The following is a 14,011-nucleotide window of genomic DNA, read 5'->3' as shown; positions in this document are numbered from 1 at the left end:
GTGTCTCGAGATAACGCCTGTTATGAATTGACGCTATATAAATAAAGATTGATTGATTGATTGAATGATTGATTGATTGAAGTGATGTAGCTAAAATAATAATAATATTAATAATAATATTTAAAATAATAAATGGAAATATATAAAGGACTGTTGGTATTCAACTATTTACAGAAAAAGCAAGACTGTAACCTTGTCAAACATATTGGGTTGAAGGAATATACAAAGCATGACAGCATTTACAATATATGTAAGACAAGGGAAACAATATTTTTGGAAATGTTCTATGCAGTTAATAAATTCAAATGAACAATCATGCTTGTTTCTTCACTAAAATATCGAATTCATTCATTCATACATTTATCAATAAGCCATAGCCTACCATATGTCTTTGTTAGAGCATAAGTGTTTTGGCATGAAAATACATGTTTTTCATTCAGAAATTCGGGCGTTATGATTATTTTTGTAATTGAGGATCGACTTCCTCAATGGAAATGAATGCAGAACGGGAGAACCTTTTCAAGACTGCGGCCGCGCTGCATGGCAGCTCCAATAGACAGCGTCAGTCTATGAGGGGTCTACGTATATTACGTATATACTACGTCTATGAGGGCAAGCAAGGGTCTAAACAGCTGAGGCAGGGTGTCGAGCTCAGCGGCTCCGAGTGGATCAAAAATGGATTAAACTCTTGCAAAAATTATCTAACTCAAAATCTTGTTGGCCAAACCAAGTTAGATTGAGTCAGTAAAGACGATGAATGAAAATACTTAAAAACGAAAAAACGACGTAAGGTTATGTGTGGCTTAAAAATAAAAACACAAAAGACTGATATCTTGAGAGAAATGATCAGACCAGATCAGATCAGATCACTTTCTTGAGAATCAGAAAAACGAGAAACAAAGAAGACTCAAACAAGACGCAACACACCTCAACAAAAACAGAACTCAACTCAACTCCTCTTGTCTCATCCTTTGCAACTTGCAACAGGCAGAAAAGGGGGGCTTTGCTCCACCCATCGTGAGACAAGGCTCCAACAACTCAAGAGTTACTTATAACTAAATTAAAAAAGAATTAAAGCAAATAAAACACTTTATGACGTCACCAATTAACTTAATATGAGTGCTCTGAGTTAAGACATTGTGAGAGTCATCTCTGAACATTCAGGAAAATATTCTTGAAATCTGTAATTCAAAGTACACTGTTAATCAATTAATCAGAGGAAATGCATCATAGATCCATAGTATGAAAACACAGAAAAGATAATGTTACCCTCTAAATATATGGTAACGTGCAATATGATTATACAGAGTCTACATACATGTTTAAAAGTTGTATGTGTCTTATACAATGCTGACCACAAGGTTGGAGGAAGATGTTCCGTTTAAATCCAAGAACTAACGTTTAAACAATTATTACTTAACTTGAGTAATATATATCGTATGAAAACATAAATCGTATCAAACTGTCACTTTTAACCTGAAAAACATAGATATGGAAACCAGAAATTAAATGGACATTTGCTTGATACACAAACTTAAGTCTTTTAGTTTGATAAACCAAAAGGTCTCTTGTCAGTTTTATGGCTTTCTTGAAGATTTCCAGGTCCAAACACGAGGTTCCTTCCCAGAGATTTTACGATTCTTGTCCATATTGATTAATTCGCAGAAACTCGGTCTTCTGGCCTGGTCCCAGTCAATTCATCTCAAAGGTCTTTCACGGTTAACAAAAAAAAAAAAAGTCTGTTGGTTGCTTATTTGGAGGTGAAGTGTTAAATAACTCAATTGTAACTCAGTTTAGCGGACCCACGAGCGAGAGTTATAGGAGACGCTCCTGTGGCTTGGATGTGCCTCCCAACAGGACCTCGTGAAACTCTCAGCTCTAATCTATCTGAGGGTAGACCATTCAGTTAACTACTCAGCTGAGTAGGGCCTTCAGAAAGGCAGATGCACTTGGCCTGCTGGATCAACTATCAGTGGTTTATGTGTTTCTACTGAAGTTAATTCATATGTTTGATTGTTTCAGTTAACAAGATATACGTTTTATAAGTTTACTGAGTATCTTTGTGTGGTCTCCCTCTTTGTTGCCAGCCCTGAACCAGGTGGTAACAAAGACATGGCTGAAATCTTAATTCACAGTCAAAACAAAGGTAAACAGGTATGATGCAGATATAATGTCATTCTGATGACAGTAAAAAAAAACATTTTGTCATTTTATCAAAGTTTAAACATTAAGTAATGTAGCCCAATAATTGAGGTCAATGAAAATATCACATGCTATTCAGATCAAAATAACAAAACAATACATGCTTTCCATGTTTCTATCACTCATCTAAAGTACGTTTAGAAACTTTTTTGTGATCTATAGAAAATATTGTATAAAAAACTTTTCAGAGGTAGAATAAGAGGTGAAAATGTTTAGTTAATTGTCCTGGGGTTCCTCTACAGTACTTCAATTAAAACATCCGTCTTTTTAAGCAAAATACCCACTGATAGTTTTACTTTACAAATGTGAAAATTTGCTTTTTAGTGTTCTTTTTATTTGTATTTCATACATTTGGATTAAAACATTTGGTTTTCATTTCAGCTCTTCTGAATAATTTTCAGTTCACTGTTCAAAAATGTTTGCTCAAGTAGACTTTCCTGCCATACAGGGTCATTCACTCACTTTTGTTTAATTCATTCATCATTTAGTTGAACTTGTAGGATTGGCTGAACTCTTTTGTTTCCAGAGTTGGTTTAGCTTCATCTTCCGAACAAAGGTGGTGAACTTGCTTTGTTAAAGAACACACCCTTATGCAGGTAAAAGGTTGACTATTGAGCTGCTGTGCCCAATAAAGCTGATACTGATTCATATCTATCTTGGTCTGTTTCCTTCATTGCTTCCAACCTCCTCTGTTAGTAGAGTATAGGAACTTATAATCTTCAATCCCAGGACCTTTTCTTATTGTCTCTTTCAAAAGTCAGAATGGAACTAAAAAAAAATGTTAAAATGTTCTGCTCTCTTTACTAAAAAAAACATCACAAAAAGAGCTGAAACTTAGCAAACTTCTCTTGTTGAACACTTTAAAGAGTAATTTAAATGACTAAGAGGCATTGAATGTTTGCTGATCGACATCAGTTGAAGTGGAACATTATGAAGGTGTGGATCCAAATGAAAAGCCCATAGTCCTGCTGTGGTACTGGCCCCTTGGTGTCCCCAAAAGGCCCCAGGACCTTTTAATATTGTCTGTTCCAAAAGTCAGAACAGAACTAGAAAAAAGGGTGTTTACATGTTCTGCTCCCTTTACTAAAAAAAGAAAAAAAAGAAAATACAAATACAAACTGAAACTGAAACTGAAACTTTTAAGAGGAAATTAAATGACTAAGAGGCATACACATCTGGCTGTAGGTATAGATGTGCTTTAACTGTTCAGATCCGTTATTTCTGTCTTTTAATGGCTAAGGAACATTTTTTTGTAAGTGTATGTGCGGCTGCTTGTTGTCTGTCTGAAACTCTGGTAATTGTGCTGATGCCTGTCTTGTCCAGGACACTCTTCAACAAGAGAAATGTAATCTCAATGAGTTTTCTTTCGTGGTTAAATAAAGGTAAAATTACAAAAATAATAATAAAAATGTTCCCTTTCCATGTGTTTAGAGTTGGCATGTATATGGTTTTAGTTGATAAATACTCAGCTGCAGGGCTTTCAGAAAGTTATTCAAAGTTTAAAAAAGATAAGTTGACTATGTTTATGTCAACCTACTGTTAAAAACAAAAATAAGTGTACATTTACTGTTATCAAGTTGCTTCTCTTTTACACAATACCTGTTGGGCTTTCTTATATTTATTTGAGGAGCCAACTTGCTTTTTTGGGGATTGTTTCATAGAGCTGGTTACTTATTTCTCTCATGAGATCTGGCAACACTGCAAACCCACAGTCAGAGGTGAGCAGCGAAAGGAAAAACAATGGGAGCTGGCTCTGACTCTGAGGGAGTTGACAATTCTGATTCACTACAAAGCACTGGCTTTCAGAGCTGCTTCTTTTCTGGATGACATATTACTACATTTTCCATCTACCGAGCTTAACAGAGAGACATCTAGCCTGCTCTGTGGAAAGGTAAGAACCCTTTGTTTTTATTTCTGTGGTGATGATATACATTCTTAAAAAATATGTTGAAAGTTATCTTTTAAAAGATTTAATTAGCAGTTTTGTATGCCTTAGAGACATAGGACAGTGGCTAGATAAGGAAATCAGGGAGAGAGTTCTTTTACATGTTTTAAATTCTAAAATGTTTGTTAACTGATGAAACTTGCCCCCATATTCTCTGTTTTTTTTTTAATGTCTGTCTAGTTTTTCTATTCAAGTCCCGTTTCCTACATGAGCAGTTTACATTGATAACAGTGATATAATAACCACTCTGAGGGCCTGATTAACTAATAGTCTAGTAGCAGGTCCTCAAAAAAGGCCTTAGTTTTCGAGATACCCCTTCCCGACGTAGAACAAAACACAACCATGTTTTTTCTTATCTTTAGGGTCTCCCATTAATGAAATGGATTGTTGTGAAATTTCATTCTGGTGCAAAATGTGTTTTTTGGGCTATTGTTTAGACCTACCCCAATCTCTAAAAAAAGGCAAATCCGAATAGGCCAAAGGTGACAAAAAAGCCTATAATTTGAGAATAATCACTCCTATCTTCATAAAATCTGCTGAGGTATGTACCATGTGTCTATCCTACATCACCAAAGAGTCAGAATGTAATTTATCTAAAGAAATTAAAAAAATAGAAAGAAGAATAGAAATTGAAATATGGTCCTCTAAACATAACATTGTTTAGGCGGAAATTGTACTTTTGTGGTGAGGATACCTGTAATTTCTCTCATTTACAAAAAAAAACATACAGTCATGTCAAATAAGCTGTTACTGCATTGCCTAAGATGCTATGAAACAATAACCAGTTGTTGCGTTGAAGTTATGTGATACAGTTTTATTGCAAATGAGATTTAGATGAACCCCTTCTCTGGAATCATAAAACTATTTTCATGTTGGAATAGACTTTACACTTTGATATATATACACCTATTACAAAAAGTGTGGAAAATACATATGGAGTATGTATTCCATATTGAGGCAATTTTATATTTGAGCAAAGTACAGCACCATATTCATCAACACTCACTGATTGCAGTGTGTGGCAGGGCAACCACAAATGGATGCCTGTTACTTTAAGAAGTAAATTGAAGTCAATTGAGATCCACCAATGAGAGCAGGGGAAGCACTGTGGCTTCACAATTCTATCCAAATCCCTTCATATCCTATCTGAAGCAATGTTATAAGTCAGCAATCCTTAGCATTGCATGCAAAATAGTAAAGGATCTTGTTGCAGAGCTTAAATTTGATTTATTTCATGTTACTAAGAATGGTATAAAAATTAAATACAATAAAAAGTACAAATAGGCAACACAAATTAACTGTTCTATATTTTCCATAGTTCACTGTCAAAATGGACCCAACAGAGACAGCAAGCAAGCAGGCACTTGATGAAAAGTTGTCTTTATTTTGTGAAAAACCTCTACAAGGAGACAAAAGGAATCCTCATGTCAAGAACCCAACTTTAGAGGGACTTAAAACCATATTAAAAGTTGCCCAGGAACGGGATGATGAGCTCCATAAGAGACTGACCCCCCACTCAGATGACATTGTCCTTCAAGTGTAAAGTCTCGTATCATAGGTCATGCAGGGCCAATTACTCAAGTTCAAGTAACTATGTGCCGCCTACTACTACTACTACTACTACTACTACTACAACTGAACAACAACCATTAAGGGATCAATGTCATGGCAAAAGACTCTCCCGAGAACCTGGATTTGACATTTGCAGCTCGTGCTTCATTTGCAGCCAAAAAGCCACAAGGAAGGAAGGTCTGACCCCTATAAGCACTGGCACAGGTGAAAGCACCAGGTCAAAGGTCCTCAATGCAGCCTCAGAGAGGTTTGATGAGAAAGTTAATCTTCGAATCCTGGCTCATGCAGATCTATTTGCTTATGATCCAAAGTATCACAGAAGCTGCATGGGACACTATATTTCACAAAGGAACATCACAGCAGCAAGAAGGAAACTGTCAGAAAATAGCTTAAATGAATATGAGAAAGCTTTCATTGAGCTAACTGAAGAATTAAGTCAGACAATTTTTTCTAAGAAGATGACCGTCACAACACTAAGCGCTCTAACTCAGAGCTATGTGGGAAAAGTAAGTACTACTGAAGAACCTGCAAAGTATTCAGCATGGGAACTCAAAACAAAGTTGATCCAACATTATGGAGATAAGCTGATTTTCATTGAATGTCCTGGAAAGTCTAATCTGATCTGTTCTGGTGGCATTACTGTTGGTCAAGCAATGAAAGAAGCGGCTGTCCTCAGAGAAATAATAACAGAAGATAGTGAGAAAATGCCTCCACAGAGAAGAGAGTCTCTAAGTGATACACAAATCCTACACCAGGCTGCAGGTATATTAAGGAAAGGGAAAACGTAGAGCATGAACCTCAATTCTACATAAGCAGTGATAAGGTGTCCCTTCTCCAGTGCAGGAAATATGTACCAGACATTTTGTATGATTTTGTGAACTGGTGTGTTAGTTCACATGCATTTAAAAAAGTTCAGACATGTAATGATGATCACAGCTACAAAGGATAACATAAGTGTTATAACCTTTTGCCATGATCTAATTGCACAATGCTGCAACAGCCGTACACCTATCACACTTGGACTGGGCATCATGATCCATCATGAGTTTGGCAGCAAGGCCCTTATCAACAAGCTACACACAATGGGTCATTGTGTCTCTTACACTGAAGTGCGCCAGTTTCTAACATCTGTAGCAGCAGATCAATTGCAGAGAAGCAAACGTGTTTACATAACAAATGGTCTATCAAGAACATCAGAACATGGGATAATTGATGCTGCCATTGACAACTTTGACCAGAATGAAGAGACACGAGATGGAAAGAATACCACACATGCAATGGCGATTGTTGTGTACAGAAGAGGTGGTGTTACTACTCCATCAAGAGAATTCCTGAGAGAGGAAAAAAGAGTTGTTTGTCTGAATCACACAGAGTGCTGACCGAATCTGTAGAAGAGCTCAAACTTTGAGTCATGTAACATTGTCTTTGTGAAAAAGAATGTGCAATATGCTTAGTTTTTGCTGTAATTCATAATCTAAACACCAAGAGATAATAATATTTTTTTCCCCTCCTTCCACAGATGACCACTTCCAAACAAACAAAGTTGTTGGGAATGTTAGCTGCAGTTGGCCTTGTCTGCTCTGTTGTTACATTCTGTTTGTATTTTGAGCCTTCATCGAATGTTTGCCGATCGACATCAGTTGAAGTGGAACATTATGAAGGTGTGGATCCAAATGAAAAGCCCATAGTCCTGCTGTGGTACTGGCCCCTTGGTGTGAAGTTTGATTTCAACGATTGCCTTATGTACTACAACATCAATAGCTGTGTTCTGACTGTTGACAGAGCCCTCTACAACAAAGCACAGGGAGTCATTTTCTACCATAAAAACATACAATGGAATCTGAAAGACTTGCCACAAGGTCCTCGTCCAGCTTTTCAGAAGTGGATTTGGTTCAACGTGGAATCTCCGAGAAACACTGCAAGGAAAGGTGGCCTAGAAAACTTGTTCAACTTAACACTAAGCTATAGAAGAGATGCAGGCATTGTAGTTAGGAATGAGGTCACCATCAGGGAAACAGAAGATACAGAGGACTTTGTCCTGCCCAAGAAGGATAAACTGGTTTGCTGGATTGTCAGTAACAAACACCCAGGAACTGGAGCACTTGTGAGAGAAAAATATTATAAAGAACTGTCCAAACACATTGATGTCAGGCTTTTTGGAACAGCTCACACTGGGCACAGGTTGGGCTATGATGAATATTACCCAACTATTGGTAGCTGTAAGTTTTATCTTGCTTTTGAGAATTCAATCGACAGAGACTACATCACTGAGAAGGTGAATGGACCTCTTGTGGCGGGGACCATACCTGTAGTTTTAGGTCCTCCAAGAGCAAACTACGAGCAGTTTCTTCCCTCTGACGCTTTCATTCATGTAAATGATTTCCCCAATCCTAAAGCACTGGCAGAGTTTCTCCTCCATTTGGACAATAATAATACAGAGTACATGCGTTACTTTGAGTGGAGAAAGTTCTATTCAGTCACTCCTCATCTCCTGTCAATCCACAATGAATTCACTCAACCCATCTGTCTCGCCTGTGATCACATATCAAAAGACCAAAGTTTCCATGTGCATCACAACCTTTATAGTTGGTACTCTTCATAGAAATAAGAACATTACTCGAAGATCTAACAGGATGTTTTCACAAAGTTTGTGTATCATATTTTTTGAATATTTCTCATGTTGACACCTATAAATTGTAGGTTTTATGCCTTCCTATCAAGGTTCAAGGTTTCTTTATTAGTACCCAGAGGTAAATGTGTTGTGCAGACAGGTAGATACAGCATTGGATAAAAGCAATTCAAAGTAAACATCATACATCAATGTTTGTTTTAATGTATGGCTTTTCCTTTGAATGGCTTTTTTCAGATTCTAGTAGACTATTGAAAGACACCCTAACCTATTTTGTCTCATTTCTAGCTTTTTGCAAAAGCTTAGTAGGAGGACCTCTCCCGCTTGCTGTCACTCTGCCTGTGCGCATTCCTGTGTCTCAGTGTTGTCCTCACATTCAGCAGCTGATAAAAAGGTGAAAACTGAAACTGGGATTCTACCTTAGAATCAAATTGTTTCTCTCATTTGAATCTAAGAAGGGGCTAGGAGCTGCCCCTTTTATGTCTGTGCTGAATTAAGGTGATGTTTTATACATGCACGCCTCCTCACAAAGCTTACATGCTCCTGACACTGTATCATGGAATGCTGAGGTTCATCAGTAACTTTAAATTCCTCACTCATCACTGTTTGTTGTATAAACGTGTTGGATGGACTTCTTTTACCCTACACAGACTGAAACACTTATTAAACACTGGCATATTCTAATTTTCAAGTGTGTTTCAGGTCTCCTTCATTCAAACCTTCTTACCTCCTTTAGTCAGAGTACTGGAACTTAAAATGTATGATCCCAGGACCTTTTAATATTGTCTGTTCCAAAAGTCAGAACAGAACTAGAAAAAAGGGTGTTTACATGTTCTGCTCCCTTTACTAAAAAAAAAAAAAAAAAAATACAAAAACAGCTGAAACTGAGCTCAACGTCTGTCATTGGATGCTTTTAAGAGGAAATTAAATGACTAAGAGGCATACACATCTGGCTGTAGGTATAGATGTTCTTTTACTGTTCAGATCCGTTATTTCTGTCTTTTAATGGCTAAGGAACATTTTTTTGTAAGTGTATGTGCGGCTGCTTGTTGTCTGTCTGAAACTCTGGTAATTGTGCTGATGCCTGTCTTGTCCAGGACACTCTTGAACAAGAGAAATGTAATCTTAATGAGTTTTCTTTCGTTGTTAAATATAGGTAAAATTACAAAAATAATAATAAAAATGTTCCCTTTCCATGTGTTTAGAGTTGGCATGTATATGGTTTTAGTTGATAAATACTCAGCTGCAGGGCTTTCAGAAAGTTATTCAAAGTTTAAAAAAGATAAGTTGACTATGTCAACCTACTGTTAAAAACAAAAATAAGTGTACATTTACTGTTATCAAGTTGCTTCTCTTTTACACAATACCTGTTGGGCTTTCTTATATTTATTTGAGGAGCCAACTTGCTTTTTTGGGGATTGTTTCATAGAGCTGGTTACTTATTTCTCTCATGAGATCTGGCAACACTGCAAACCCACAGTCAGAGGTGAGCAGCGAAAGGATAAACAATGGGAGCTGGCTCTGACTCTGAGGGAGTTGACAATTCTGATTCACTACAAAGCACTGGCTGTCAGAGCTGCTTCTTTTCTGGATGACATATTACTACAATTTTCCATCTACCAAGCTTAACAGAGAGACATCTAGCCCTGTGCTCTGTGGAAAGGTAAGAACCCTTTGTTTTTATTTCTGTGGTGATGATATACATTCTTAAAAAACATGTTGAAAGTTATCTTTTAAAAGATTGAATTTGCAGTTTTGTATGCCTTAGAGACATAGGACAGTGACTAGATAAGGAAATCAGGGAGAGAGTTCTTTTACATGTTTTAAATGCTAAAATGTTTGTTAACTGATGAAACTTGCCCCCATATTCTCTGTTTTTTTTTATTTATTTATGTCCGTCTAGTTTTTCTATTCAAGTCCCGTTTCCTACATGAGCAGTTTACATTGATAACAGTGACATAATAACAACTCTGAGGGCCTGATTAACTAAGGGTTTGCGTGTCTTACTTAAAACGTGTGCAAACTTGATACCACCAGCGAAAAAAACGTGTCATCAAATCTACTAACCTACAGTGAAGATCGCGTCTTTCATAAGAGCAAAACAACACCTATTGTCCATTAGTCCATGTAGTTGTTTGCCTTGATGAATGTGTGATAGGGATTTCTGCCTCAGCGTACAACATACTGGGAGCAGAAAATGCAAAGAAATTACAAGCAATGTGATTTACCAAGCCTGGCAAAACTTGCGGTGATTGTAACACTGTCTGAATTTAACACGTTTGAAAGGAACGTGCTTATCCAGTAGAAGACCAATGTTACGCACAACAGGCTGCAGTTATGAAGAGACATAATGCTCAATAAAAGAAGGCGTTAAGATCGTTTTTGTTCCCCCCACAGATTTGAACATGTTTCGAATGACAGAAAAAATGACAAAACACCATGATAAAAACTAATATAACAGAACATTCACAGCCTCTGCATTCTTAAGAATTGGAACATTTACACGTATTCATATTTCCCTCTTTTCGCCAACATTACATTGAAACTGGACCTTTCTATTTTCTCGGGTGGCACGTCTCTCCGGTGTGCTTCTTTTGCAAAGGCATTTAAGTCCGATCAGACACAGTGCTGACCTGCTGCCAGGTGCGCAATGATCCGACTGGTGAGCCTGAGCGCCTGTGCCACAAAGGACACAGAGCCTACCTCCTGCAATGTATGACAATTCATTCATAAAATGAAGGGAAGAAAAGAGAGGCCCTTTTTAATGCCATGGTTTTCTGATATGCCATGTGTTCTTTTTGTTTTATTCAGATCTATCTACTACGTATAACTCGAAAATACTGGACGTTCATTTGTCTGTCTCACTAATACCTATTTTGCGCTTGCAGTCGTTCTGCTTTCCGTCCAAACTCTCCGTGAGGTAAACCAGTAGAATACGCAAAAGCCTGACTGAAATACTGCCGCCTCCACAAGGTGTGTACTTGTTATCATTCACGCAAATAATTTTAGTAGATCACCCGCAAAACACCCACAAACCAAACGTGCAATGTTTTTTTGGAGTGAACACGCACGTATAGTTCTCTTTAGGATCTAAGTATATCAGGCTCTTCCTAAGTGCTCTTCTGTGACGAGGTGATGGATTTATCACACCTTAAACTCAGTCAAAGGTTTCAATTAGACAAAACTTTGCCCCAAAGAAGCTGAATTGAACTAATTATTCTTCTCAACACTTTGAGCTTTACTGTCAAACAAAGCACACCTGTCTGAATTTAGTGTTCAGTTCACATCGTTTTATGCTGAAGTGCAATTTGACATTTGCTATGGAATACTTTGTATTTTATTTCATAATTTACAGTAGGCTTGTGCCTTGGAAAGCTTTGAAAAAAATAGACACATATTTCTAAAAAAGAGTTGTTTGTCTGAATCACACAGAGTGCTGACCTAATCTGTAGAAGAGCTCAAACTTTGAGTCATGTAACATTGTCTTTGTGAAAAAGAATGTGCAATATGCTTAGTTTTTGCTGTAATTCATAATCTAAACACCAAGAGATAATAATATTTTTTTCCCCTCCTTCCACAGATGACCACTTCCAAACAAACAAAGTTGTTGGGAATGTTAGCTGCAGTTGGCCTTGTCTGCTCTGTTGTTACATTCTGTTTGTATTTTGAGCCTTCATCGAATGTTTGCCGATCGACATCAGTTGAAGTGGAACATTATGAAGGTGTGGATCCAAATGAAAAGCCCATAGTCCTGCTGTGGTACTGGCCCCTTGGTGAGAAGTTTGATTTCAACGATTGCATTATGTACTACAACATCAATAGCTGTGTTCTGACTGTTGACAGAGCCCTCTACAACAAAGCACAGGGAGTCATTTTCTACCATAAAAACATACAATGGAATCTGAAAGACTTGCCACAAGGTCCTCGTCCAGCTTTTCAGAAGTGGATTTGGTTCAATGTGGAATCTCCGAGAAACACTGCAAGGAAAGGTGGTCTGGAAAACTTGTTCAACTTAACACTAAGCTATAGAAGAGATGCAGGCATTGTAGTTAGGAATGAGGTCACCATCAGGGAAACAGAAGATACAGAGGACTTTGTCCTGCCCAAGAAGGATAAGCTGGTTTGCTGGATTGTCAGTAACAAACACCCAGGAACTGGAGCACTTGTGAGAGAAAAATATTATAAAGAACTGTCCAAACACATTGATGTCAGGCTTTTTGGTGCAGCTTACACTGGGCACAGGTTGGGCTATGATGAATATTACCCAACTATTGGTAGCTGTAAGTTTTATCTTGCTTTTGAGAATTCAATCGACAGAGACTACATCACTGAGAAGGTGAATGGACCTCTTGTGGCGGGGACCATACCTGTAGTTTTAGGTCCTCCAAGAGCAAACTACAAGCAGTTTCTTCCCTCTGACGCTTTCATTCATGTAAATGATTTCCCCAATCCTAAAGCACTGGCAGAGTTTCTCCTCCATTTGGACAATAATAATACAGAGTACATGCGTTACTTTGAGTGGAGAAAGTTCTACTCAGTCACTCCTCATCTCCTGTCAATCCACAATGAATTCACTCAACCCATCTGTCTCGCCTGTGATCACATATCAAAAGACCAAAGTTTCCATGTGCATCACAACCTTTATAGTTGGTACTCTTCATAGAAATAAGAACATTACTCGAAGATCTAACAGGATGTTTTCACAAAGTTTGTGTATCATATTTTTTGAATATTTCTCATGTTGACACCTATAAATTGTAGGTTTTATGCCTTCCTATCAAGGTTCAAGGTTTCTTTATTAGTACCCAGAGGTAAATGTGTTGTGCAGACAGGTAGATACAGCATTGGATAAAAGCAATTCAAAGTAAACATCATACATCAATGTTTGTTTTAATGTATGGCTTTTCCTTTGAATGGCTTTTTTCAGATTCTAGTAGACTATTGAAAGCCACCCTAACCTATTTTGTCTCATTTCTAGCTTTTTGCAAAAGCTTAGTAGGAGGACCTCTCCCGCTTGCTGTCACTGCTCGCACTGCCTGTGCGCATTCCTGTGTCTCAGTGTTGTCCTCACATTCAGCAGCTGATAACAAGGTGAAAACTGAAACTGGGATTCTACCTTAGAATCAAATTGTTTCTCTCATTTGAATCTAAGAAGAGGGTAGGAGCTGCCCCTTTTATGTCTGTGCTGAATTAAGGTGATGTTTTATACATGCACGCCTCCTCACAAAGCTTACATGCTCCTGACACTGTGTATCAACTTTAAATCTCTCACTCATCACTGTTTGTTTATATAACCATTCATGAAAACACTGTACTGTTAAAACTATTTTCTTAGGCCAATGAACCTCCGCTATTGATGTCCTAACTCTGCAACACTGAACTGACTGTGTACTGAATGTCTTCATATTGCAACACCTCAAGGCCACCTTCCTTACCATAAACTGAACATCACGCCACTTCTGCTAAAACTTCTGCTGACACACCAGACGAACATTCTAGAGGAGGTATATAATCTTGTGACTTCTGACGTTTGTGGTCCATTCTCTGGTTTGTGGCTGCCCTGCAGGTCAGCGAGGTGGACCTCTCAGCTGAGAATAACCACCTATATACCACCTTGGTATATGCATTGTATTTCCTTGCTTTATTAAACCTTCTGGTTTGTT

The 14,011-nt window shown here is 37.7% G+C and overlaps 2 protein-coding genes across 3 annotated transcripts; both read left to right on the top strand.

Moving 5' to 3' along the window:
• The first annotated feature begins 3,933 nt into the window (after nucleotides 1-3,933).
• Nucleotides 3,934-13,660, top strand: LOC306839766 (4-galactosyl-N-acetylglucosaminide 3-alpha-L-fucosyltransferase 9-like). 2 transcript variants are annotated; one of them, XM_079368650.1, is made up of 3 exons: nucleotides 3,934-4,045; nucleotides 9,967-10,011; nucleotides 11,929-13,660. In XM_079368650.1, exon 3 carries the CDS (start codon nucleotides 11,929-11,931, stop codon nucleotides 13,009-13,011), a length of 1,083 nt encoding a protein of 360 aa, XP_079224776.1. In that variant the 5' UTR covers nucleotides 3,934-4,045; nucleotides 9,967-10,011; the 3' UTR covers nucleotides 13,012-13,660. The 2 variants fall into 2 exon arrangements, with proteins under 2 accessions (XP_079224776.1, XP_079224775.1); XM_079368649.1 differs by lacking the exon at nucleotides 3,934-4,045 and having other exon boundaries at nucleotides 9,858-10,011.
• Nucleotides 7,236-8,895, top strand: LOC306839626 (4-galactosyl-N-acetylglucosaminide 3-alpha-L-fucosyltransferase 9-like). Its single transcript, XM_079368415.1, has one exon. It carries the CDS (start codon nucleotides 7,239-7,241, stop codon nucleotides 8,319-8,321), a length of 1,083 nt encoding a protein of 360 aa, XP_079224541.1. The 5' UTR covers nucleotides 7,236-7,238; the 3' UTR covers nucleotides 8,322-8,895.
• Nucleotides 13,661-14,011: the final 351 nt, after the last annotated feature.

The sequence above is a fragment of the Symphodus melops genome (genome assembly GCF_947650265.1).
Source record: "Symphodus melops genome assembly, chromosome: 18".
Lineage (NCBI taxonomy): Eukaryota > Metazoa > Chordata > Actinopteri > Labriformes > Labridae > Symphodus > Symphodus melops.
Note: the sequence above shows the minus strand (reverse complement) of the source record. Positions and strands in the feature narration are given on the sequence as shown.

What these genes read in the sequence shown, in the direction of transcription:
- LOC306839626 (XM_079368415.1), top strand. Translation starts at nt 7,239, where the DNA reads ATGACCACTTCCAAACAAACAAAGTTGTTGGGAATGTTAGCTGCAGTT.
- LOC306839766 (XM_079368649.1), top strand. Translation starts at nt 9,940, where the DNA reads ATGACATATTACTACAATTTTCCATCTACCAAGCTTAACAGAGAGACA. An exon ending in GCCCTGTGCTCTGTGGAAAG is followed by an intron (nt 10,012 to 11,928) that starts GTAAGAACCCTT and finishes CTCCTTCCACAG; the next exon opens with ATGACCACTTCCAAACAAAC.